Here is a 27,014-nt window from a genome sequence, read left to right as displayed (position 1 = left end):
GTCTCATTCAAAGCTAGAATATGCAATCATTAAAGCCCATAAAATAGATAAAAATGGATATAAGAATTACTTTTTGTTTTAGATTAATTATACTCTTAATTTTTATTCATATTCAGAGACAGATGTTTCCCAACAGATGTATTCATGATATTTGGGATCTAAACATTTGATGCACAAATAGTGGTCCAACCAAAAGGCCTTGAGTTTAAATTTACCTTTAAAAAAGTTACAGGAGTAATTAGAAGACTTTTTTAGCTCTTTGACCCAAAACCATACATAAATGGTAAAAAGGGAAAATGATTTCCTATGGGTAATATCTTCATTTTTCCAATAAAAGGAGGCCAGAAGCTGCCAAGTACTAAACTGAGAAATAAGCAGAGCTTTGAGTTTTGTCAACTGAATTACCAATAATTAGTCTATTTATAGCTCTTCCTACAACTAGCTGTGAATTTTATTAGATATGTATTATAGATCAAACTTCAAGCTAATGTTTTATAAATGGGTAATCACCTGGTACATCTGCTTGAATATACTTGATATCTTCAGTGAATCATATAGAAATATTTTTAATCTCCCCCTTCCCCCTTTTTAATGGATTATACTCTAAAAGAGGTACAGATCAAAGAAATTATGGCAGTAATTACTATTACTAGGCACAAGGAATGCCAGTTACTCTATTTTAGGACTTTGTCAGGAAATCTTTAGTGCAGGGAAATAAGAAGCCCTCATTCCCATTCCAATAACTATGGCAGACATTTTTAATGGGTCATGATGCTCTACCACACTGAGCCCCATCCAGGACTTATCCTAACAGTCATTACCAGTTAACTGATGAACATATGAGATGAATTCTATATTCTATCTCTGAAATTGATAACCATAGAATAACATGGAGAAAGAGAAAGAATAGATTTTAAAGGAGGGAGCATAAGAAAAACTTTGTTCCTCTCATTAAATCCTTCTGTTATTGTCTTTACATTTGTAGACCAATACTATAGGTTACTTCCCGCTCTGAAATTTCATGAATTAACATTTTAAAAAATCACTGATTTTGAAACCTCCAGTCTTTTATCATGCACACTTATCTTCTATAAAAATAAATGAATAAAGAGTAAACATTTTCAGTATGGATTCCTATAGGGAATTACTACATTCAAAACAAACTATTTTAATTGCATGTTTCCTAAGAAAGTATTTCATGTAGCCTCATCCTCTCCAAGGGTTCTGAGGAGGAATGGGAATTCCTTCTTACCATAAGTGTGATCTTAAGAAGCTATTTAGTGGGTTTCTGCATACATCAGCTTGTTGGTTTGAATTTATGTGAATCAATAAGCAGACTTGAGAGCATAAGAGATATAGTACCAGAGTCAGACCCCAGTTCATCCATCTATTGTCTCTGACATTGGCACCAAGGGACATTTTGTGGATCAGAGCAGTCCAAGAATGGCATATATTTCTGAATACCACAAGGATATTTACCATAAATATTTTATTTCCTTTAATGAAAATTCATTATTGACACAGCAATGGTATTTCCACATGAGCAACAAATGCGAGTAGTTGGCTCTTGCCCCTGCAAATAGGCCTCCTTCAATCTACTGCCATGTTTGTGGCCTGAAACCACTACATTATTCCCTGTATTTTCAACAGTAGCGACTGGCTCAGAGCCATTGCTTTTTATTATTGATAAAGAAATATGTTTCTAGTTCATCGAATTACATTTCAGTACCCTGCCAAGCCAAAGGTCTACGTAACTAATGATTGAGATTCTTTAGTTGCAAAGAATTTCTGTTCCTTTCCAGGAGAAAAGCTGGTGGAATGATTATTTAGTCTTCTTCCAATGAGGAAATGAGAAAAAGAACTCTGAAATGGAAATCAAGGAACTTCTCATGGGTGTTGGATCAACTTCAGCACATAAAAAAGGGGGCATATAGAGTCTACCAACTTGCATTCAGCAATGAGGTAGCTCTGTGCTTCTATTGACAATGCAGGATGCATCCTTCCTCTAAAAAGGCATGGTAATGAGGCCTTTGAGACTGTTGCCATTATTGGGGGGAAATTCACCTATGAATCAGTCCTCTGCTAGAAAAGTTAACCTTTGTTGAAATGGAGGCATGCAAAAATGTGAAATTCCTAGCTCCCCTTGTCTAAATATAGAATAGACTCTAAGGCAGACTAAAGTACAAGTTTATACGGGAGGTGATCCAGATAGGGGAGTCCAGAATTGAGACAAAGAAAGGAAAGCTGACAATCAAAGGAGTGTTATGAAGCCAGTTGTCCCTATGGACAACTAGAGCTTAATCCTGCTGAGAGTTAGAACAAACAGTTGTAGAACACACCTCAGAGTTATCTCACACAAGTTGTGGGGGGGTGGGGGCTGAAGTTGAGGGCTTCTTCTCACTTTGGTTGAGGGCTTCTTCTAGGGGAGAGTGCTGTATTAATTCTTCAGAGTATCCAGCCTTCAATATCTGGGCAGAGCGCCCTTTCTCAGCTTTGGAGAAAGCCCTCAGGCAGAAATACAAGTGCTGGCAGTTGCTTAGCATGAAAGTGGTAGGACCCCAGGAATGTGGGCAGAGCATTGATGTCTTAGGGAACACCCCTTGTCCATATTTCTCCCTCTTCGTTGTTTAATAAAGTAAAAGGAGCCAGGACTTGATAATCAGTTACCTGATTCTAGGTACTACATATTTCATAAGTATCAGTTAATCCTCTTAACCATGTATACTAGTATTGTGTTTATTCTCCCATTTTGCACTTGTATTGTTTTTATTCTCCTGTTTTGCATATTAAGACTAAAGAGGTTAAGGAATTTACCCAATGCCACACAACTCATGAGTGGTGATGGGGGGCTTCAAATTTAGGTCTTCAGACTCTTAGAAAGCCCTGGCTGCCTGCGGTTAGAAAATGTTGCCTCATAAGTAATCGGCTGAAGCAAACTTTCTCAGCAAAGTTGACTGGTAATATATTATTGATTGATAGTTTGATGATCCCTGTCTTGAGGCTCATGGTTACAATCACCCGTGGTTACATCTTCCTGCACAGAGATTCTATTCATGCTCTTGTTTCCATGCACACATCATTCCACTGAATCCAGAACTTTGTTTCTGGCTCATTTCATTTAACATGATACTCTCCAAGTCCATCCATTCTGTCACCAAAGTAAGATTTCCTTCTTTTTATGGTTGAGTAGTATTCCATTGTGTAAATGTACAATGGCTTTTATATCCACTCATCTACTGGTGGGCACTTGGACTGCTTCCAAATCTTGGCTATTGTAAATGACACCACAATTAATGTAGGGTGCATGCATTTTTTCAAATCAGTGTTTTGGGATTCTTTGGATATATGATTCATATTCCCAGATTTGGAATCACTGGATCATAAGGCAGTTCCATTTTTACTTTTTTGAGGAAACTCCATACTGTTTTCCACAATGGCTGCCCCATTCTGCATTTCCACCAATAGTGCACAAGGGTTACCTTTTCTCCACATCCTTGCCAACACTTCTTTGTGGGTTTATTAATAATAGGCATTCTGACAAGTGTAATGTAATATCTCATTGTGGTATTCATTTGCATTTATCTGATGATTAGTGATATACATTTTTTCATATGTATATTGGCCATCTGTATGTCCTCTTTGGAGAAGTGTCTAGTCAGGTCTCTTGCCCATTTCTTAATTGGATTTTTTGTTTTTTGATGTTCAGTTATATAAGTTCCCCCTTAAATTTTGAATATTAAGCCTTTTTCAGATGTATCAGTGAATACGTTCTCCATTCAGTGGGTTGTCTTTTCATTTTGTTGATGGCTTCTTTGTCATGCAAAAATAAATGACTCATGGACATGGACAACGGGGAGGGATATGATTGTAGGAGAAGGGATGGGCTGGGGGGGGAGAAATGGGGGAAAAATGGGACAACTGTAATTGAAAAACCAAAAAAATATATAAATAAAAATAAAAAACAAAGACTTGTAAAAAAAATTTTTTTTTAAATCTGATGTAGCCCCATTTGTTTTTTTCTTTTGGTTCCTTTGCCCAAGGCAATATATAAGAAAAATATTTCTATAAGAAATGTCCAAGATTTCACAGCCTATGTTTTTGTCTAGGAATTTTATGATTTTGAGTCTAACATTTAAGTCTTTTATCCATTTTGAGTTTATTTTTGTGTATGGTGTAAGAAGGTGATAAGGTTTCATTTTCCTGCATGTCTCTGTCCAATTTTCCCAACACTATTTATTGAATAGATTATCTTCATTTATATGTAGAATCTAATGAACAAAGTAAACTAAAAGTGGAGACAGACTCATGGATACAGAGAACAGGCTGACAGCTGTCAGAGGGGAGGGAGTCAGGGACTGGGTGAGAAGGGTGAAGGGATTAAGCAAAGAAAAAAAAAGAAAGACTCATAAACACAGACAACAGTAGTGAAGGGGGGCAGTGAGGAGGTAGACATCAGTAAAGAGTGGATAAATGGTGATGGAAGGAAACTTTATTTGGGGTGATGAACATACAATACTATATACAGATGATGTATTGTAGAATTGTACACCTGAAACCTATATAATTTTATTAACCAATGTTACTCCAATAAATTCAATTAAAAAATAAAATTATATAAATAAATAAAATAAATAAAAGGCAGGGGGGAAAGGTCAATTTTCCCTTTCTAATACAGAAATCAACATGCTAGACAGTTAACCTCAGTTATGATCTCAGCGTCTCCACTAATATCTGTATGAGCTTGGACTAGTTATTTCCCTTCTTTGATTTACTTCTCTGTAAATTGGAGATAATGTTTCCTATCCTGTAGAAGCTATGAAAAAGTGATAAATATATATATATAGTGCATGGTAAAGATGAGTTTCATATTTAAAGTGAGAATACTTAAATTATTGGGATGACCCCAAAGAGAATTGAGGGTTCCCTTGCCTCAACCTAACCTTTCATCTGCTCAACTTGTAACTCTCAGTGATCAGGACTGTGCATTCTTGTTCTTTCTGTAACTAGGGCTAAGCATGGCACCCAGCACATGGTATGGACTGAATAAGTGTGTATATTTGTGCATGATTGATGTGTTAATAAGTTTTCCAGTGTTAAGACATAGTCCTTGAAATGAGACAACCTCTCAGAGGCAGCAGTTCCCCAGGACACCCTGCACTCTTCCTTTGCCAGACTTCCTCCCTCTTGCACTTGTATGGCTTGGAGGACCTCACTGAGCGTAAGAGGGCACTAAAATGTCTCTGAAACTTTTCCAGAGGTTAAATATTTAGAACATTAAGTTGTGACCATATTCATTTTTGCACAGATTCTTTAGTAGATAATCATGATCAGGGGCCTTCAGTTATGACAAATATGTACATCTGATCAACGAACATTCATGAAGTGACTATTACATGCTTGGGACTTAACTAGGCACTGAGAATACTATAGGAGAATAAATTTTATCCAACCCTAACCATTGGTCTAATGGAGAAGACAGAAGAAACCAAAAATTGCTGCAAGGCCAAGCCTCATGTGCAAAATGCTGCTGCAAAGCCAAGGACCATATTACTTATTACATTATTCAGGGTGAGCTTGGATATGCTTAGTAACAGACAGCCCCCAAATTACAGTGGCTAAGAATAATAAAAACGTTCTTTTTTTACTCATGCTACATGTACAAAATGTATGTATCAGGGAGATGGGATTCTGGTATCAGACACTCAGGGATCCAGGCTGATGGAAGATTCATCCCAACATGTTTCCATGCTTACATAAGAAAATGCAAGGCAGTGAATCAGGCACTAGTTTTTTAAGCCTGCCTAGAAATATGACACATTTTTGCTTATGTTCAATTAATTAAAGCAAGTTGTATGTCCCCACTGGCTTTGAAGGGGACCCATAAGCATACTACTTCCAGGTCTCTGGAACAAGGAGAATGGGTATTTGTGAACTGCCCTAATGGCCACCAAACGTGGAATCCAATTGTTGGGGAAGATACAGGAGTATCCCTCCCAGTGTCATTTCTCAGCCAATAATTCTGTGTTATACAAAAAAGAAAGAAAGAAAGAAAGAAAGAAAGAAAGAAAGAAAGAAAGAAAGAAAGAAAGAAAGAAAGAAAGAAAGAAAAAGGAAAAGAAAAAAGAAATCTCCTGGGAGAAAGATCATCTGAGTTCATTCAGACTTGTATTCACTTTGTATTTATTATTCTCTTTCATGGACCCTGGCCTGGTGAACACTGGCCATAGACAAAGAAATGGCAGAGTTCCTGTCCTCATGGAACTCTCTGTACACTTTAATCAAAGGCACACATAGGCAACAAATGACTGCAGTTTGGTTGGAATATCATTTGTCAAGCACTTGCACACTACAAGAGGGCCACAAAAGGAGTCAAGAAGGCTGTGTGGGAAGCCAGTAATCCACCTGGTGATAAAGTTTTCCCAACGTTCATGCCAGGGGAAGAAGGAGCAGCAGGCTTAATGGCAGGAGCACCAGGACAGATGAAAGTATCTAAAACAGAGCTCAAAAGTCACCCATCACTGCAGGGGAAGAGCTGGGCAGTGTCAGGACTCTAGATTTAGGGGGTGATTCTCAAGAAGCCAGTCAATCAAGTTCACTAGGTATTTTTGTATGATAGTCCCCCCATGGTTCAGATTCCTTCTGCTCAGACGTGCTGTGGAAGTTTGGCTTAAGGAAGTGCTGGTCTTCGTCTTGGGCTGTTCCATTCAATCGATGTGCAATTCATCGTCATTATCGGCAGCCGTCCGTCTCGAGAGACGATGGCGTAGCTTCCCGAGAGTCTATCTGCACTGCCGAGAATGGCTGTGCAGTCCGACTCGGGAGTGACAATCCCTGCCGCACTTGTTACAGGTGAAGGCAGATGGCTGTTGTTGCTGCTGTTGATGCTGCTTCCGCCTCGATCTTTTCTGGGCCGCCTCCTCGTTGCGCGCAGCCTCTGCGCGTGACGTACCTTGCCTGACCGCGAGCCTCCAGGCTAGGCGATCGTCTGCTTGAACTTCCCATGTGTTGAGATTGATGGAGCATTGTGTCATGTCCTTTTTGCAGATGTCTTTGAACCGCAGTTTTGGGCGCCCTGTCATCCTCTTGCCTTCTGCTAGCTCGCCGTAGAGGAGGTCTTTGGGGATACGGCCTGCATCCATTCTTTTGACATGGCCGAGCCACCTGAGGCGTCTCTCGCTAAGAACTGCATGCAAACTGCTCATGTTGGCTCGCTTCAGCACCTCGGTGTTGGGAACCTTATCCTGCCAGGTGACATGCAGGATGCGTCACAGGCACCTCATGTGGAAGCTGTTGAGTTTCCTTTCGTGCCTTGCGTAGGTGGTCCACGTCTCGCTGCCATAGAGGAGAGTGCTGAGTATGCAGGCTTGGTAGATGCGCAGTCTGGTTTTCTCAGTGAGGCTGGAATTGTTCCACACTCGCCGGTTCAGTTTGGCCATAACTGTGGCTGCCCTGGCGATTCTCCGGTTGACCTCCAAGTCAACTGACAGAGAGCTCGAGATGGTGGACCCGAGGTAAGTGAAGTCGTTGACAACCTCCAGGGTGTATCCGTCGATGGTGATGCATGGGGGAGTCCCCGTGCCTTGAGCCATAACGTTCGTCTTCGTCAGGCTGATGGCTAGTCTGAACTCCTTGCATGCATGGGAAAGGCAAGTGACTGGCTGCTGGAGTCCCTCTTCGGAGTGTGATGTCAAGGCTGTGTCATCTGCGAAGAGCATCTCACGGATGAGCACCTCTTTGACTTTGGTCTTGGCTCGTAGACGGGCCAGGTTGTAGAGCTTGCCATCGGATCTGGTGTGAATGAAGACACCCTCGCTGCAGTCCTTAAAGGCGTATTGGAGGAGCATGGAGAAGAAGATTCCGAACAGCGTAGGCGCGAGGACGCAGCCCTGCTTTACTCCGCTGCTGACTGGGAAGGCCTCAGAGGTTGCGCCGTTGTAGGACACCGTGCTGTGCATGTTGTCGTGAAAGGACATGACCACAGCAAGCAGATGTGGTGGACAGCCAATCTTCCGTAGCAAGCTGAAGAGTCCGCTTCGACTGACCAGATCAAACGCCTTCGTGAGGTCGATAAAGGCGAGGTAGAGTGGTTTATGCTGCTCGTGACACTTCTCCTGCAGCTGGCGTAGGGAGAAGATCATGTCCACTGTTGATCGGCCAGCTCTGAAGCCACACTGGGACTCTGGGTAGACGCGGGAAGCAAGGGTCTGCAGGTGGGCAAGAGCGACCCGGGCGAATACTTTGCTGACGACGCTGAGGAGAGAGATGCCCCGGTAGTTGTTGCAGTCGCTGCGGTCTCCTTTGTTCTTGTACATGGTGATAATGTTGGCGTCTCTCATATCCTGGGGGATGTAACCCTCCTTCCAGCAGAGACAGAGTAGATGGTGGAGCGGCTGTAGCAGGACTGGTTTCCCGCTCTTCAGGATTTCTGGAGGGATTCCGTCGCTTCCTGGTGCTTTCCCGCAAGCAAGGCGGTCGATGGCTTTGCCGAGCTCTGCCGCAGTAGGTGGGGTGTCTAGCTCCTCCATGACTGGTAGGTCTGGGATGGCGTTAAGAGCAGTGTCTGTTACGGTGTTCCTCGTCGCGTACAGCTCGAGATAGTGCTTGGTCCACCGCCGCATTTGCTGTTCCTGGTCAGTGATGACCTCACCTGTCTTGGACTTAAGGGGGGCGATCTTGGAGGGGATTGGGCCTGTTGCCTTCTTGATACCCTCATACATTCCTCGTGCGTTGCCTATATCGGCGGCTTCCTGGATGCTTCTGCACAGGTTTAGCCAATAGGTGTTGGCACAGTGGCGGGCAGTCTTCTGGACTTTGTTCCTGGCAGCCCGTAGAGCTTGAAGTGTACTGGGAGTGGGCGTGGCCTTCTAAGCCAGTAGGGCCTTCCTCTTAGCCTCGATCACGGGTTCCATTTCTTCCCAGTGAGCCTCGTACCAGTCAGCGTTCTTCCGCTCTTTCTTCCCGTAAGCAATAATGGCGGAGTTGTATATGGCGTCGCGGAGACGTGGCCAATTGGATTCGATAATGTCATCTGCCGCCATTCCCTCGCTGAGTGCATCTTCCATCCTGTTGATGAATTGCTGGGTCTTAACTGGGTTGCTGGCACAACTGGTGTTGATACGTGGGCAACCCTTCATCTTGGAGTGGTGCAACCTCTTCGGCATTATGCGCACCTTGCTTACCACAAGGGCATGGTCCGTGTTGCAGTCTGCACTGTGGTAGCTGCGGGTGAGGAGGGTGCTGCCAATATCCGTTCTTCTGGTGATGACGAGGTCAAGCTGGTGCCAGTGGCGGGAGCGGGGGTGCCTCCATGACACCTGGTGGATCTCTTTGCACTTGAAGAATGTGTTTGTCATGCACAGGCCGTGGTGACACAAAAGCTCAAGCAGTCGCTGACCATTCTCATTGATCTTTCCTCTCCCAAAGTTTCCGAGGCAGGTGGGCCAGGCCATGTGGTCGGCTCCTACTCTTGCGTTGAAGTCTCCAAGGAGATAAAGAGCGTTACTTCTGGGGATCTTGGATAACGCTTCGTCCAGTGCATGGTAGAACTGTTCTTTCTCTTCAGTGGTGGCGCAGAGGGTTGGGGCATACGCGCTAATAATGCTGACGGGGCCGAAAGTTGTTGACAATCGGAGGGTAAGTAATCTCTCTGTGCCTCCTGTGGGTGGCTCTATGGAGTTAACAAGCGTGTTCTTCACAGCGAACCCAACACCGTGCTGTCTTGGTTGGTCCGGAAACTTCCCTTGCCAGTAGAAGGTGTAGTTGGTTTCTCTGATAGTTCCGTTGTCAGCCAACCGGGTCTCCTGTAGAGCCACAATGTCGATGTTTAGTCGTGCCAGTTCCCTGTCGATGACGGCGGTTTTCCTGGCACCATTGATCCACGGAAGGGCTGCAGTAAGTCCGGGACACATGGTCCTGATGTTCCAGCTAGCGAGGCGAAGAGCTGGAGGCTTCTTTCTTGTTGTTTGCTTGGAATTGCCTGGTGCGAGTGTTTTGTGGCCCACTTTTCAAGAGACGCCTCTCTGATCCCCACGCACCCAGTGGGGCAGGCGAGCCATGGCGAGACGGCACCTAATTGGCTGGGGGCTGCCCAGCTTGAGGCGGGCGGTAGCTGTCCAGTGAGGTGTGATGACCTCTCCCACCATCAGAGGAGACCCCTGGTGCTCGTTTCCTTCGCCAATCGGATGAGCTTATAACCGGTAACTGTCTCCTCCCGTGTTAAGTCGACATCTTGTGATGACGCTGGAGTGTCCTCTCCAGTGAAGCTACAAAGCCTGGGCAGGGTGATATGGAGGGCCAGCTGTTGCCCATGCAGCAGACCCCCCCTCTCTTCGCAGCTGAAGGATCCAAGGGGAAAGACAGAGTCAATACAGCTTGGCTTCAGGTGCGCGGCAGGAGTTGCCGGTGTTGACTACAACGTCAAACCGCCTTAGGGACTCCGGCTCCGGATTTTCTCTTGGGGTTTACTCCCTTAGCCTTTCCCCTGAGGAGGTATGCCGCAAGGCAGCGGAGGTTTTTTGGAGTCAGAGTTTTCCTTCTCTGGTCCCTTTGATATTAATTCCATTTATTTCTACTTCATGTCTCACTGCACTGGAAGAATTTTCAAAACAGCAGTCAATAATATTAATGGTGGCATCATTCATCGATGTGCAATTAGTATGTCTAATAGATGCCATGAATATCCCTGCTGCAGTGTTGTTGTTGTTTTTTATTTTTATTTTTCAAACAAAGCAGGAAATACTCTTCATCTCCAGCAAGCCTCCATTTAAACTGATCATACTCGGCCTCAGGAAAGCCACCCGAAGAGAGGAGCAGGGCCGCTAATTGCTGTTGCTTTGGTAAGGGAAATCACTGGGTTCAGCTCAGTGGTTTCTATGGGAACAGCACTGCTGGCCTTTGCTGGCCCCCTGGGGCTGGTGAGATGTACTGAAAGGAAAACTGAGAGGGAGAAAGAGAGAAGCAGAAAAAGATTTGGAGGGTTCTGAAGGTATTCAAGGACCCTCAACCAGATGGATAGCTGTGTCCAGCATGCCATCTGGGCTGTGCGGTCCCAACAGCCTGATTATAGGAAGCACTTACCTCTAGGTCATGCAACTGCCTTGGACCAAACATCATCCTGGAGAAACAGACACCAATGCAAGGCATTCAGGAATTGGTGAGAGGTGGATTTCATCCCCAAGACCAGAAAGGAATGTGTCTTGGGCCTCATGCCAGACCAACATCCCATCATTGTTATAATTATGAAGAATAGTGATATGTAACCCAGGATGCATGGCTGCAGCTATTTCACATACATTGTCTGCACTCTTCCCAGCATTAATGGTGTCCATACACCCATCCTACAGGAGAAGGAAATGGGTTCTGAGAGGGGAAAGGATAGCCCATGAGAGGTGCAGGTGGGATCTGACAACTGGCCTGATTCCCCTTATACAAAATGCAATGAACAGTCCAAGGAAAATGTTAGCTTTTCAAAGATGGGCAAGCGTCGTAGCTCACATTGTGACCAGGAAATGCCCTAGTTCCTTTGGATTTGGGTGTGAGAAAGCATACCTGAGTGGAGGGCAGCTGGGATGGCATCAGCACCATCCTCAGCTTGTGGAAGGCATTGGAAGCCCCATCTTGATTTAAAGATGAGAAAATTGAGGTCAGAAAGTGCTGGGCAGAGCCTTCCAGTCCAGCAAGCCACCATGTCTCCTCTGTACACTCTTGTCTTGCACAGCTGCTGCTATTTTGAAAACACCGTTTCTCAGACATGTTGACAGCACCAGAGTCGGAACTGGCCAGGTGGGGAGCTTAGTTGGTCTTGGGGAGGCAAGCTCAGCTGCCGCTGGAAGCTCTTTTCTTGAACCATCATGCCACTTGGGCAAAGCTGGCCTATTCCATCCCCAGTCAGTGCCCAGGGTCTGCTCCCTTCAGTTTTTCATCCTGCTGACACTTCCTAGGTGTATGCTGTGTGCACTAACTACTGTATGTGCTCCTGGGAGCATTAAGGAGGAACCTCAGATCTTTTTTCAGAAGGCCAGTATGCAAAGGGGGCCCTAAGAGATGAAAATACATGCCACCAAAGGCCATGCTGTGTGAGTGCTGACATTAAGCCCCACATTTCCAGCTGCCCAATTGAGGAGCCTTTTCTTGACCCCAGGCTGACCCTTTCCTTAGGAAAATTGAATACAGCCTTACCAACTGCTTTAGAACCACAGCAGAGCAATACTTTGTGAAATAACAATGTATGCATTGATAGGCTGTGTGTACAGTGCATAAGTAGGGGCTGATGAGATCAGTAGTAAGTATTAGGGGCCTCCCCCAAATGAAGCTGCAGCCTAGTGGGTCTCCAGCGAGGGCTGTCCCTGAGTCACATTCTCTGTGGCCAGGATCATATGATAATGTCCTTTGCAAATGAGCCAAATAAGTTTCTAAGATGGTAGAATCGATACTTAATACAACAACACATTACAATGCACCTAACTATTGTGTATCTTAACCTTTGGGGCCCTGCCATGGTAGGTTCATAATGCAAGTTCCAACAGCAGTTTATCTGGACCTTTAAGCCTGGACACAGAGCCTCCTACTGCCACCTCCACCCCATGCTACTGCTACATGCTGACACCAATTATGCATGAGCAAGTTATGGTCTCTCATTCCTACTCATAAAGGCATCCTGCACCTCCTCTCTCCCAGTTCTTGCACAAGGGAAGCTTGGATGATCACAGGAATGGGTGACACAGGCTGCAGCAGACACTGGGCATCACCACGTCAGACATGCAGACTCTGTCCACGGCTACCTCTGACCCCAGGAACTCACTCGACTTGGCCAGTGTGTAGTTCACATATTTCCTCACTAACACTTTAAGTCACCATTGGTGATCTGAAAACCACCCCAGTGTTGGAGTGATGAGTGAATATAGTAGTATATAATGGATTATGAAAATATCTCTTGGGGGCAGAGACCCAGGTGCTTTTAATACAACTGTAGCTTGTTGCCTACCTTCTAATCTGAAGGAAACACTAAATTCCAGTTAGAGATTTATGAATATAAAGATGTAATTTTTTTCTCATCCAGGTTCATGGACCCCACATTGAAATGATGACTGGTAACACTGTCCCAGACCCCAGCATAGAAAATGCTGTCATCTATACTGAGCTAGTTTTCTCTCTCTGTTCTTCAGCCCTGCATGAATTCCCCAATGACATCTTCACCAATGAGGACCGAAGACAGGGAGCAGTGATTCTCCACGTGCTCTGTGTAAGTACCCCTCTTGTGGCTCTGCTGGAGGGTCCAAAGGGAAGGCCTGGCTGGTAGATGAGCAGTGTGGTTCCCACAGGGGCATCTCCTCTCCTTCCTGTTTACCCACCTGGTAGATGGTGTCCTGAGCTCTATGGGCAACCTCTCAGTATGCCCTCTTTTAGAAGCCACAGGTTCATAAGTTGGTAGGTATCTGTATGTATTCTGTCCTTGACATCAATGCCCAAAGCATGGGCTCTGAAGTCAGATAGACTGGCTTCCCACTATTTAATTTTTCCTCTCTCACTGATCAAATATAATCTAAGTGGGGAACCCATTCTTAACTAGTCTTTCTAAAATACCACTGTCTTTCCTTTACCTGACTTCATTTTTCCCCATGTCACTGATCACTACCTGACATACTATTATATAATTATTTGTTTATTGTCAGCCCCACTCACATGTAAGCCCCAGGAGAACAGGGACTTTGTTTTGTTTGTGGCTTAATTTCCTGGCCTGTTCCTGGCATGTGACAGGGATAAAGTATTTGTTAAATTATTGGATTAAGTTTAATGGCAACTGGTATGGTGTCTGGAACATAGTAAATGTTGTTCACAGTAAAGATTAGCAGTAATTGATTGTTGTCTAACAGTTCATAATGGAGAATTCCCACCATATTCCACCTTACACTCAACATGATCTTCTTTGGATGAAGTCCTCCTCTTGGTTGTTGAATTCTTCTTCCTCCTCAACTGATCCACGATCGGCGGCATTTAACATTATGGTAAAAGATCCACTTCTCAGCACCTGTAACAAGCCTACCTAAAAATGGTGCCTGAAGGTGTGGCGAAAGCAATGATTCACAACAAGCAACATACTGTTGCAGATTCTCTGGAGACAGTTCATGTGCGACCCATTTTCCAACTACTGAAATCTTTTCGATCCTTTTCAGTTGGCGTAGCACAGTTGTATGGGCTACATTAAATTGTTCTGCAAGTTCCCTAGAGGTAATGGTGGGGTTTTCTGTCACAACAGCTTCCAACACTTTGGAATCAAGTTTTTTTGGACGACCCTCTTTTAGCTCGTTTATCAAATTGAAATCCCCACTTAGGAAAGGGGAAAACCACCTCCTGCAACTTCTTTCAGTCACTGCATCATCCCCATAAGTGCTCTGAATAGACTTTGCTGCTGTATTTGCATTGGCACCTTTATGAAACTCATAGAGTAAAACATTTCTAATGTGGTCTTTAGATCGGATGAACATGGGTGCAAATTTTGTGGGTGATTATGAACAATACTTCGATAATCTGAAAAAATAAGGTATAAACTAGTCACTGTGACATCAAAATATAAGAAGAGGCACAAATTTAATAAATACTATCTAAAACTTTCTTTTAAAAAAGTGGACATTACTTTTGCACCAACCTAGGGAGTGGCTATATCTAGGGAGTGGCTACAGAACCAGAAAGACTAGGCCAGATTCTGGACTAGGTATGTCACTGTGCTTTCATCTCCACAGCATCCACCACCCCCCAGGATGTTCTTAATTCCACTGTAGCTATTTACTGCTGTTAAAAATATCTCCAAATTTAGTGGTGTACCCAGTAACTACTTTTATGTTCCTTACGGGTTCTGTGGATCAGTAGTTCAGAAAGGGCACAGAGGGAAATCTGTACAACAGGATCCAGGCCTGGGTGGATCGATTTGGATGGCTGGCGGTGACTGGATGGCTGGGGCTGGAGCCATGGCTGCTGGCAGAGATGGATTTAGTGGCGGGTGCACTGCGCATGTGCCCTGGGCCCCGACTTCTGAAGGGCCCCTCAAAAGCCCAACTTTACACTTTTTTCTAATTACACCAAGTTTGGTTTCATATGTGCAATTTTTATTACGTACAAGTTTACAATTGGTGGTAAAACCTGATAATATGTTTATATTCACCTGTTTTCATTATATCATTACTACGCTGCATAAGCCCCACGTGGCTACGCCACAGATTGTTGGAGCAATAGAATCGTATTTGCTATTTTGTACTTACAAAGGTTCTCTTGCAGTACAGACTTATGACAAATGCAAATACGCAGGGATGTAAATTAGTTTGTGGATATGTACTTGTTTCATTTACAGTTTTAAAAATAGTTTTCTGTGTGTATAAATAAATATTTTTATTTTCCCTGTCTCTCTCTTTTTTTAAGGGGCCAAATATTTTCTTCTGCACCCGGGGCCTCAACCAACCTTAATATGCCTCTGGGTGCTGGAGGATCCCCTCCAAAAGGGCTTCCCACCCTCATGTCTGGTATCCAGGCTGAAGTGCCAAAGGACTGGCTAGGCTGAGACTGTTGGTCAGGGACCATCCATGTGGCCCCTCCAGCACACTTCTACATGGAAGCCCAGGGCTCAGAGAGGGAAGATTACAGTGAACAAGGAGGAAGTCTTATGGCTTTAATGCCCAGGCCTCTGAAGTCACAGGCATCTTTTCCACTAGACTATTGCAGTCACAAGCCCACCATGATTGAAATGGAGGGGACAGAGAACTTACTTTTTAACCCATACCTGGAGAAATCATCAGGCAGACGCTGGACTCTGAAATCTGACCAGTCATGGCCTGGAGCCCAGTTCTGCTGTCCTCACTTTGTGGATGGCTTCTGACAAGATATGTGTGTGGCTTCTGACAAGATGTGTGTAACTTCTCTGGGCCCATAAGCTGCCCTGTGCCTGATTTTCCTCACAGTGAAAGCAACCAACTATTCACATCCTTCCCCACTTACCCCAACCCCCCAGAACCATACCCTGTTGAAAAAAAGGCATGAGAAGTCCCTTTTAAGCAAAGACATTATCTAAAAATACCACTTGATAAAGTAGACTCTCTGCAGTGGCCCCTGCCCTTCAGGAAAGCACATGCACAGAGCAATTAATATGGATGCCACCTGCCTCCTTTGGCACCAAGGAGGCTCCCCTGTCAAGAGGCTGAGGAGACCCAGGCACTGAGCAGCATCCAAACTTTCCTGCTATCCATTAGCACCCTGATGCCCAGACATCTGAGAGATGAGATTTCTACTCTCAGCACAAACTGTGCAAGCTTTCGTCCTTCCAAGGTCGTGTGGTTGCCTGCAGCCAGCAGGCCATTTCTCCCACCTCCCCGTGCACATCCTCTGACTCCCATTAAAAGCAGAGGAGGGTGTATTTGCCTTGCTCTTCACAATTCAAGGAAGCCTATAAAGCCTCTGCTGTCTGTGATAGTGCATTTCTAGGGTGGCGTAAAGACAAAGTGGACAAAACAGATAATTCTTCCTTGGACACTTCCCTAAAGAATGGACAGAAGCCTGCAGCTTAGCACTTTGTCATCATTGGTATTTAATACCACAGTTAGCACCTGCCCTGTGCCTTACATTGAAGAAACCACAGGGCAAGGAGTCCAGGAGCCAAGGTCAGCATCCATCCATTTAAGACCATGCTTCAGACACAGAGAACTTCAGAATCCTCCACCCCAACAACCTGTGCCTGCTGCCAAGGCCTGTGTAGTCCTTCTCTCTGCACCCACCTCTTAGAAGGAAGACACCCAGGTGCAGAACCTTAAACTTGCTGCCTGGGGCATCTGTGTATGTGGTACAGGGGAGAGCCAGGCTTAGATAAGGAGGAGGCACCACATCCATATAGCAGAGGCACATGTTAGGGTGGGCCTGCCATTGTCCTCCCAAGGTCAAGGACCAAATTTTATATTATCCTTTCCACAAGAATATATGTACCTCTGGTAGGACATGAGCCTCACAAGAGAAGCCTCTTTGTACAGTGTGTGCTGTGTTGAACAACAAACACTGCACAGTTTAGTGCAGGGATGAGTGATTCTTGTTATCCCCTTCACCTACCTGTCAGGAAGCCTTACTCTGAGAAATCAATCACCTGGAGGTCTTTCTAGGATTAAACAATGGGTTTATTGAGATAAAAGGGGAAGGGAGTTTGAGGGAAGAGGAAACTCCCAGACCAACTCAAGGGTTCGCAGGAGCAAGGGAAGCAGGGGAAAGAGGACTCCCAGTCCACCTCGCGGGGCCCATCGGGGCAAGAGGAAAAGGGAAGGGGGAAAGGGGGAAGGAAGGGGAGTGGAGACTCCTGGTCACCCACATGGGCCCATAGGACTCACTTGCCTGTGCGTCTGCAGGCGCCATCTCCACACTTTGCCAAACACACATTTCAGTTAGGGTGAGTTTACCCAGCAACACATTCAGCAGGTTATTTACATCTCCATGCTTTTCCCCTATCAGGCCAGTCAATATGTGATGCTATGTCCATCAGCATTTCTTTTGGGAACGAGCAAAGTCCATTTTTATTTCCTACGTGAGAGCCTGGGATCAGGTTAACATGTATATTGTTTATTTACATATGTCAAAAGTCCAGGTGGGCAGTCAAGCTGCCACCATGTTCTGACATTTCCTGCCTTTTGTTTATAATATAAAGAATGTTACTGAGGTCCAGGGTCTCGGATGAAGAGCTTAAGGAAAAGGGAGTCGCAGTTGTTCTGGCTACTTCCTGCTGACATAGGTTGGTAGTAGAGTGTACCTTACCCTTGTGTCTATATCTCCAGTGTTTCTTGTGCTGGCAGGGGTTGGCACCAAGAAGTACCGTAGCTATATTGATTGTTCTTTTGATGAAGTGGACAAGGAGTCTCATGGGGCAAGGTCCTAGAATGAGAGCTAAAAATAGTGTTAGCAAAGGTGTAAGGAGGGATAGAGGATGGACTTCAAAGAGACAGTTAACTCAAACCATGAATCTGATGAGCTGCTTATCTTATCCCTTAATCAGGCAGCTCAGCCCGTTAGCCTCTTAACTATGTCTTGTACTATTCCAGATTGGTTAACATAAAAACAGCAATCTTCCCCCAGAAAGGCACAGGTACCCTCTTTATGGGCAGTAAGGAGGTCTAAAATCCTTCTATTCTTAAGGAGGACTCCAGCTAGGGAGTTTACCTGATATTCAAGTTTGGAAATAGCCTGTGCCATATCCTCTAGGCTTTGTTCAAGCTCTAGTGATAAGTCCTGATGATATTTGAGGAAAGTTCCCAGCCCTCCTGCTCCTGTTGTGACTCCAGTAGTAATGCAAAGGGCTGTCAGGATGGGGATTAGTACTGGAGCTCACTTTACTCTTATTGCTGTAGAAAGGAGAATAGGAATCTCTGAGTCAGGTGACATTACCTGTAGGGGAGGGGCTAGAAAGGCAATTGTGCAGGTCCTTGTCTAATTGGTAGGTAGACAGAGGTAGGCTTGTGATCCACACAGAAAGAAAATGCCAGAATGTCGAAGGCTTACCTGAAGATGAAGGTGGTAGGCAAGCCTGAGAGTTGTCAGAAATGTGCCTGTATTGAGTGCCCCGTAGATGTCCCAGGTACCTCCTAAAGGTATTGTCAGAGTTTGTTTTTCCCATACCGAGATAGTCTCTGCCCAGATCATTCCCTGGATGGGGTCAGGGTACTGAGGAATTTGCTATAAAAGGACCTTGTAGGTTAAGAGTAAGATTAGACCACGGTGGCAGTTGACACTCACAGGGGAGCTGCCAAAGGGGAATAGCAGGGGAGAGGGGTTTCCAGAATAAGAGGTGTGGTTGGAAGTCCTATCAAGTTTTACTAGGGGAAGGGTGGTGAACCGGAGAGGGTATGTAAATTTTGATGCCAGGTTCAGACGAGAGGCTGGGTGATTCTCGTGTTGCTCCTGGCATGTTATATTGATCATGAAATTGCACAGGAGTGGTGGCAGGTGACCTACCAGGCTAGAAGATCCTGAATGTTGAGTATGAGAAACAAAAATGAGTACTTGCTGGCCTTGGAGGATGGAGACACTGGTGAAGACTGGTCCTGCAATAGATAAGGACTTAGAAGCATAAGTCAAGAGGTTTTTCAGACATTGGTTGGCTAAGGCCTTTGATCTCTGAAAAGCTGGGGACCAGAGGGCGTCAGGTTTCCATGACTCATTGGAGAAAAGAGAGATATTTACAGGTCTCCACATTATGGCTGGTATAGGAATAGTGGAGTGTGCCTGTGGATTCAGGGTTATGTAAATCCAACACTGAGGGTCAGAATAATTGTTAGCCTGCAAATTTTGATAAGCCAAGTTAAGTGGCTTTTAAGAAGCCCATTCATGCATTCTACCTTTCCTGAGGACTGTGGCCAGTAGCGAACATGCAGTATCCAGGTAATGCCCCAAACTGTGCTGACCTGTTAAGTAATTTTAGGAAGAAAGGCCAGGCTGTTATCAGATTGTAGAGATTGAGGCAGTCCAAACCTAGGAATAATTTTGGTTAGTAAAATGTGAACAACCTCATTTGCTCCTTCCGATGTAGTGGGAAAAGCTTCTGCCCAACTGGAAAAGGTATCCACTAGTACTAGTAGATACCTGACCTTCTTAACTGGTGGCATGTGAGTGAAGTCAATTTGCCAATCTTGTCCTGGAATTTGTCCCCTGGCCTGGTGAGTAGGGAACAGTGGAGGTCTAATTCACCCTTGAGCTATCTCCTTTTGGCACACTGAGCATTGACAAGTGATCTTGGTAAGGGTGTTAAGTTGGGTGTTATGTAGGGTGGATGCCAACAGATTAGTGAGAGCCTTAAGTCCCAGGAGTCTTTTTAGTTTCATGCAAAGAAAAATGAGGAAGGAACCTAAACATTTGCACGCACTCTTAATCTTCCCTGTTTCATTTGGGCCCCATGAGTGAGCTTGTCCAGTGGGGCCCCATGAAGCCCTTCGCCTTCAATCTCAGGTGGGTACTAGTCTTTGGACACAGATGTTTCTCATGATCCCCCAGGACAGTCTTAAATATCAAAGTCTACTTCTCTTTCTCTTTCTTTCTTTCTTTCTTTCTTTCTTTCTTTCTTTCTTTCTTTCTTTCATACTAATATTTTCCTCTTTTCTGTGAGCTTTGTGGAATTCAAACAGCCCTTTCTGGTTAAACTTTTCTAACATGTAGATTTAATTTTTCCCTGGATCTTTCTGGTTTTGTCAATTTTAGAAACCCTGAATCATGGGATTGCACTAATAAAAGAGCTCTATTCCTTACAGCTGTTACATATATATGGGCTGTTGACTAGTGTGGAAGTTCATCATCTATGTAACTTTATCAACAATGAATATCCTCAAGAAAACACACTTGTCTTAGGACTTGCTTTATAACCAATCTGTTATAACATTGAGATACTAAAAACAGTGTTTCCTGTCTGAGGAAATTTACACCCAATAAACCCATGGAGCCTGCCGCAAATAAAGGAAGAAGCCCGTGGACAATTTTCTAGGACCATGGTTTGTGGTTTATAAGTATCTTGTGAAATTTAACTAATTATCTCACGTTGTGACAGCTAAATTTTTGAGATTATAAAAACCAATCTACATATTTTCTCTTTCAGTAAAAGAAACTTTAAGTAATCAATATTTGAAATTCTTTCTTAAGGTGGGTCTCTTTTTAATAAATCAACTTCCACAACAGAAATAAATATCCTCTGTGTACCTTGTCAGCTTTGAGAAAATATTCTTCCTAAGCTTCAAGCTGTATTTTAACAATTTTAATGTAATTCCTCTTTTGATAGAAAGATATTTCTATATTCTTGCGTGTGAGGTGGTACAAAGTACCAAACTCCTGAAAATAAATGTTTAGCCCTTATGAAGGCAAATTATTGCTAAGTGATTCTGGAAAGAAAGGTCCAGCCCCTGATGCAGCAACTCAGACCCATCCATGGACCAGCCCTGGAAAAATATATCAACAAGTTTGTTTCTGATGTCCACCTTCATATTCTAAAATCTAGACACTCTCCGAGGAGCCCCACAGGAAACTCAGGCATCAACTCTGTGTGCACAGAAGGTTCCTTATTCTTCCGAGAAGCTATTAGGGCAGCCACCATTTGGGCCACATCAGGCTTCCTAACACAGCAAAAGGATGTGTGGGTCACCGGAAGATCCCTGGCTATCTGTCTTAGACCTGCTCTGTTCAGTGGTGGGGACTCTCTGTCCACATCTCCATCTTCACTGCACCAAGTGTTCAGTGCCGATTTGAGGGGCTTGCATGTTCTAAACGAGGTGGGCTCCAGATAGTATTTGGGAGGTTCAGGCAGGATTCTTGTGCTGTGCCATTGAAGCCAGGGCTCCCACCCATGGAGATTCTCCAGGAATGGCAAAAAGGACCATGGCTGTTTATCCCTGTGGCATCCCTGTATGGTGATGTCCACCTTGGGCTGGGTCCCAAGGTGGGTGGTATTCCCCCAAACCTCCAGCTCCTGTCCACAGTTCTCACCTTCTCCTCCAACCCAGGGAGTTTTTAATCTGGTCTGGAAATTGGGGAAATATTCTCTGTGAGCCTACATCCAGTTCTCTTTTATTCCCAGATCAGCATTTTAAAGTCAAGAATTTGCTAATTTCTGTTTCATGATTCCACTAAGACCTCCTTGCTCCCCAAAGCTGCAGTGGAAACCAGTGGCATTGGAGGAAGGCTCTTGGGATAGAGGTAGTGAAATGTGATTGGGATGTGAGGGGGAAGAACGAGGTTATTCAAATATCATCTTCTCTCTGGAATTGTGTTTTTCCTAGGCCCATTCCCTATTTCTTCCCAGTCAAGCATACTGCCTGGATGACCTGAATCTCACTATTTCACCCTCTCTCTCCACATAATTTGTGCCCTCATGCTGGCCCTGGCTTTACATGGTGTCCTCTGTATTCCTGCTGTGCTTGCTCACTCTCTACTTATACAGTTCACTGTTTCTTATTTCATAGCCCCAGAAGTATCTAATTGGCCCAGCTCACATTTTCTGCCTGATATGACTCACCAGCCAGCCCATGGGTTGGCCCCAGGGGCTGGGGAACAGGGAAACAGGGCTTCCTTCAGAAGGCAAGGGACTGGCCAACTCCTGATGGTGAATCTGGGCTCTGCAACCCAAACCCAAAACACACCATTCTACCTTGAGTGAAAGTAAATGCTAATTTGGATGCATTCTTGGAGAAATGGTGAAGTCTGGGGAGAGCCCAAGTCCCAGTGGCTACCTTTCTTCTCTGAGTTTCCTGGTTCACTTTCCATTTGGGGGGAGAAGCTATCTGGAAAGGGCCTTACCAAATGGATGTCATTTCCTTGGGGCCTGAACTTCTTACAGTTACTGCTGCTGTCTAATTTTAATGTCTAGAGGAATGGTTGCTCTGGATATGGTCCCCTCCCTGGGGTCCAGATTGCTTTTGTTAAGAGCCAAAGAATAAACTATTTAAGGCAACAGCCAGTTCTCAGGGGCAGAAGGGACAGGGTACAAACAAGCAGGAGGTGAAGGAGGCCCCTTCCAGCTCCCCCTCCCCTAGCCATTGGAAAGGCAGCTTTCCATATCAAAGCTCCCCATCCACCTCAGCCCCAGGGGTTATTTTTTTCTCTCCTAGAGCTATCCTTTTCACTTTTTTCACTCTGAAACTCTACTTTATAGGCCAGCATTATCTGATAGAAGTTTCTGTGCTAATGAAAATGTTCTCTAACTGCACTGTCCAATATGGTAGCCACCGGCCACATGTGGCCACTGAACACTTGAAATGTGGTTAGCGTGATGAGAAGCTGATTTTTTATTTTATTGTATGTTAATATAAATTTAAATAGTCACATATGGCAAGGGGATGCCCCAGAAGGCATACAGATGAATTCTAATTCTGCATCTTCCCCACTTTGCTTGTGTTATCAACTTGAAATCAAGAAGCAGAGATAGCCAGGAAAGAAAAAGGTCACCAGCAAAGACAAGATTTGCTGTCCCTTTACTTTGTCCTCTTAATGAGATGGTCTAGGTTTAGCACATCAAACAAACAGCATTCAGGGAAAGCACTGCTAGGCCACCCCTGTGGAATGGGATATTCTATAAAGAGAAAAGACACCTATGAGTGAGAAAATCTGTGTATCACTAACAAGCTTGGTGTTTTGGAACAAGTCACAGAACTTTTCCTGACCTCAATGTCCATGTCTGTAAAGTGGGAGCATATAGTAGGTACTCAATAAATGTTCATTTTCTTTTAGTCTTTATCTTCTCCCCACCCCTCTAAGGGCAGCTCGCTTGTGCTTAACCCATCACAAAACTCTTTATGTTAGGCAAGAGTGTACAATGGAGTAAAGACAGTCTCCTCAATAAATGGTGTTGGGAAAATTAAACAAATGCATGCAAAGAAAAATGAAACTAGAAAAAAAAAAAAAGAAACTATGCTACCTCTTACACCATATACAAGAATAAACTTAAAATGGATAAGACTTAAATATAAGTCACTAAACAATAAAAATCCTAGAAGAAACCATAAGCAGTAAAATCTCAGACACCTCTCACAGCAATATTTTTGCCTGTATGTCTCCTAGGGCAAGGAAAAATAAACGAATGGGACTATATCAAACTAAAAAGCTTCTGCCCAGCAAAAGAAACCATCAACAAAATGAAAAGGGAACCCACTGTATGGGAGAACATATTCACAAATAATATATATAACGAAGGGTTAATTTTCTAAATATATAAAAAACTCATACAACTCAAAACCAAGGATACAAACAATCCAATTTAAAAATGGGCAAAGGACTTGAATAGACACTTATCCAAAAAAGACATACAAATGGCCAAAAGACATGAAAAAAAAAATGCTCAAGGTCACTAATCATCAGAGAAATGCAAATTAAAACCACAATGAGATACCACCTTTCACCTGCCAGAATGACTATCACCAATAAATCAAAAAACAAATGTTGGAGAGGATGTGGAGAAAATGGAACCCTTGTGCACTGTTGGTGGGAATGCAGACTGCTGCAGCCACTGTGGAAAACAATATGGAGTTTCCTCAAAAAATTTAGAATGTAACTACCTTTTGACTTCTGGGAATATATCCTAAGAATCCCAAAACACAAAGTCAAAAGAATATATGCATCCATATGTTCATAGCAGCATTATTTACAATAGCCAATATCTAGAAACAGCCCAAGTGCCCATCAGTAGATGAGTGGATAAAAAAGCTGTGATACATTTACATAATGAAATACTATGTAGCAGAGAAAAAGAAGGAACTCCTGCCATTTGCAACAACATGGATGGAACTAGAGAGAATTATGCTAAGTAAAATAGGCCAGTCAGAAAAAGACAAATACCATATGATCTCAGTTATATGTGGAATCTGATGAACAAAATAGAAACAGAAGCATGGACACACAGAACAGACTGACAGCTGTCAGAGGGGAGTAGAGAATGAGACTAGATGGAAGAAGGTGAAGGGGTTAGGCAAAGAACATACATGCATAACTCATAGATACAGACAACAGTGTGTTGTGATGTCCAGAAGGAAGGGAGGTTGAGGATGGGTGGAGCCCAGAAAAAGGTGGGGGTGGGGGAAGAGCCATCTGTATTATTGTCAACAATAAAAATAAAGGGAAATTTAATTAAAAAAAAAACCTCCTTCTGTCATGGAATCAGAACCAGATCCATTCAAAGACAGCCAGTCCTTGTGAGCAACAGGACAGGAGTGTGATGGAGGCATCTCTGCTACTGGTATTTCTGCCAAGCCCAGGGCTCTGGGAGAGGGGGAAGCTGCAAGTGTTTTGGAATTTAAGGGGACCTACATGATCTAGTGAGCAGGGTTTCAGCAACAACTCACTTGCTGAGCAGATGTGTTTAGTTAAAGGATTTCACCCTGTAAGAGAAAAATGATTAGAAGAGCTTGTGGAATTTGCTGTTTACTCTTGGAAAAGTGCTGAGCATGTCCTTAATTTGTCAATGTCAATACAAAGCTAAAATTGATGTCCAGAGAGGATTAACACAGAGAGAGTAAATTATTACATTATGATCTTAAGTTACACCCTCCCTCCTTGCTCCTGATTCTACTTTCAGAAGGCCCAGGTCTGACCATGAGGCCCCTGGGCTGCACACAGGCTTGCTATGGATTGTCTCACCGGGACCCATGAGCTGGAGATAGTGTGATCCATTAGAGGCTACACTTAAACAAAACCCATCTGAATTTCAGTCCAGGCTTTTGCACTTACTAGCTACATAGTCACGCACAAGTTGATTTGCCTTGTGGAGCCTGTTTTCTCATGTGTCCCTGTAGATAAATACAGCACCCATTTGATCAGGTTGATTTGAAGAATATGTAAGGGCATGTGTGTCAAGTTCTTGGCAAGTGTCTGGCATTGCAAAGATAACAACCCACTTATACCCCTTAATTCTTGCAACTTGTGTGTGCCTGCTTGACTCCCAATTTCCAGCTCCTGTGACTCTGGACTTTTTCTGGTCTCCAGAGCCCATCCTACTGTAATGCAGGGCAGCCCAATGTTAGCCCTCAGAGAGAGGTTGGTGGATAAATACCACAGTTCCCTCATGTCTCAGTTGGGCTAAATGAAGCACTTGTTCCATCCTATCTCCCAGAGTTGCCTGAGCAGGATAAGTTCTAAGTGCCAACACAGTATCTTGTTTTGATAATATCTTTTTAATTAACTAATTTTTAATTGAATTTATTGGAGTGACATTGTTTATTAAAATTGATAGGTTTCAGGTATACAATTCTATAATACATCATCTGCATATTGTATTGTGTGTTCACCACCCCAAGTCAAGTCTCCTTCCATCACTATTTATTCCCCCATAACTTCTCCTACTTCCTCCCTGATAAGCTGCCCAATCTTCTCCAACTTACTTTCCTGCTGTCTCCTGCTGCTTTCTGGGATGTCTCCCCTCCTGTTTAAAGGACTTGCACTGGAGTCCTGGTATCCAGTTCTACTTCTGAGGCACAGGCAGAATAAATGTTACCTACCATTATTACTATGCCCATTTGGTCCCTCTCTAAAGCTCATGAGGCTATAGGAGATGCAGCGCAGAATTCTGAGACTCCAGTCCCTTCTAGACATCTCCAAACCAAGATGTGACATGAGTTGATCTACTGTTTCTGTGGCTCATGTCCCGAACCCAATGCCATATAGAAAGCAGCTTGGAGAGAATGAGCTTTGTAGCACACAGTGTTCAAATTTGATCTTATGAGCATCCCCAAATGGTGATGGAAGAGAGCATGCATGTGCTTAGATAACAAGCATTTCCCCATGAAGACCAGACACCTGCCAGCTGCTGTATGCCCCTCTTCATCTTACTTATCTAATTTATTTCTTGGTCCACTCATACCCACTCTGTGTATTTTATTTTTACTTATTTTGTTATATAGACAATAAACTTTGTGTTCCTCTGGGATTACTTTGCCAACAATGACAATTTGTATACAATAGTTATGAATTGACTACTTATATTTTTTTTCCTCTGAAAAGTATGTTTAAAAGCTAAGTTAAAATACAACTATGGGACATTTACACAATGGAATTATCCTCAGCCATAAAGATGAAGAAAATTTTACCCTTTGCAGCAGTATGGGTGAACCTAGAGAACATTATGCTAAGTAAAATAAGCCAGTCAGAGAAAGACAAATGCCATATGATTTCACTCATATGGAATCTAATGAACAAACGGAACTAACAAACAAAACAAAGACAGACTGATAGAGAGCCGGCTGACAGCTAGTGATGGGGAGGAGAGAGTTTAGGGGGTGGAGGGATTGAACAAAAAGCAAAAGGGACTCATGGACATGGAAAGCAGTGTCATGATTACTGGGGGCAGGGGGTATAAAGGGACTAAATGGTAATGGAAAAAATACAATAAAGATTAAATTTTTAAAAATGAGATTCTGCCTTTTGGATTTATCATATGTCCTAGCTTAATGAACTAATATTTAGCAAATATTCAAAAGATCAGTCTGGATAAAATAATTAAATTATCTAATGTATCAGAAAACATTTCATGCATT

At 43.7% G+C, this 27,014-nt stretch overlaps 1 protein-coding gene across 1 annotated transcript in view; it reads left to right on the top strand.

The window, feature by feature from the left end:
* SLC24A3 (solute carrier family 24 member 3) overlaps positions 1-27,014 on the top strand; it is a 610,095-nt gene that overhangs the window by 353,315 nt on the left and 229,766 nt on the right. Inside the window, exon 3 of the mRNA XM_090285998.1 lies at positions 13,164-13,240. Coding sequence (XP_090142124.1) covers positions 13,164-13,240 — 77 coding nt within the window. The remainder of the gene's footprint in view (positions 1-13,163; positions 13,241-27,014) is intronic.

The sequence above is a fragment of the Furipterus horrens genome, unplaced genomic scaffold (genome assembly GCF_987537825.1).
Source record: "Furipterus horrens unplaced genomic scaffold, mFurHor1.1.pri manual_scaffold_8, whole genome shotgun sequence".
Classification (NCBI taxonomy): domain Eukaryota; kingdom Metazoa; phylum Chordata; class Mammalia; order Chiroptera; family Furipteridae; genus Furipterus; species Furipterus horrens.
The sequence above is the reverse complement of the archived record's forward strand: the minus strand, read 5'-3'. Positions and strand labels throughout refer to the sequence as shown.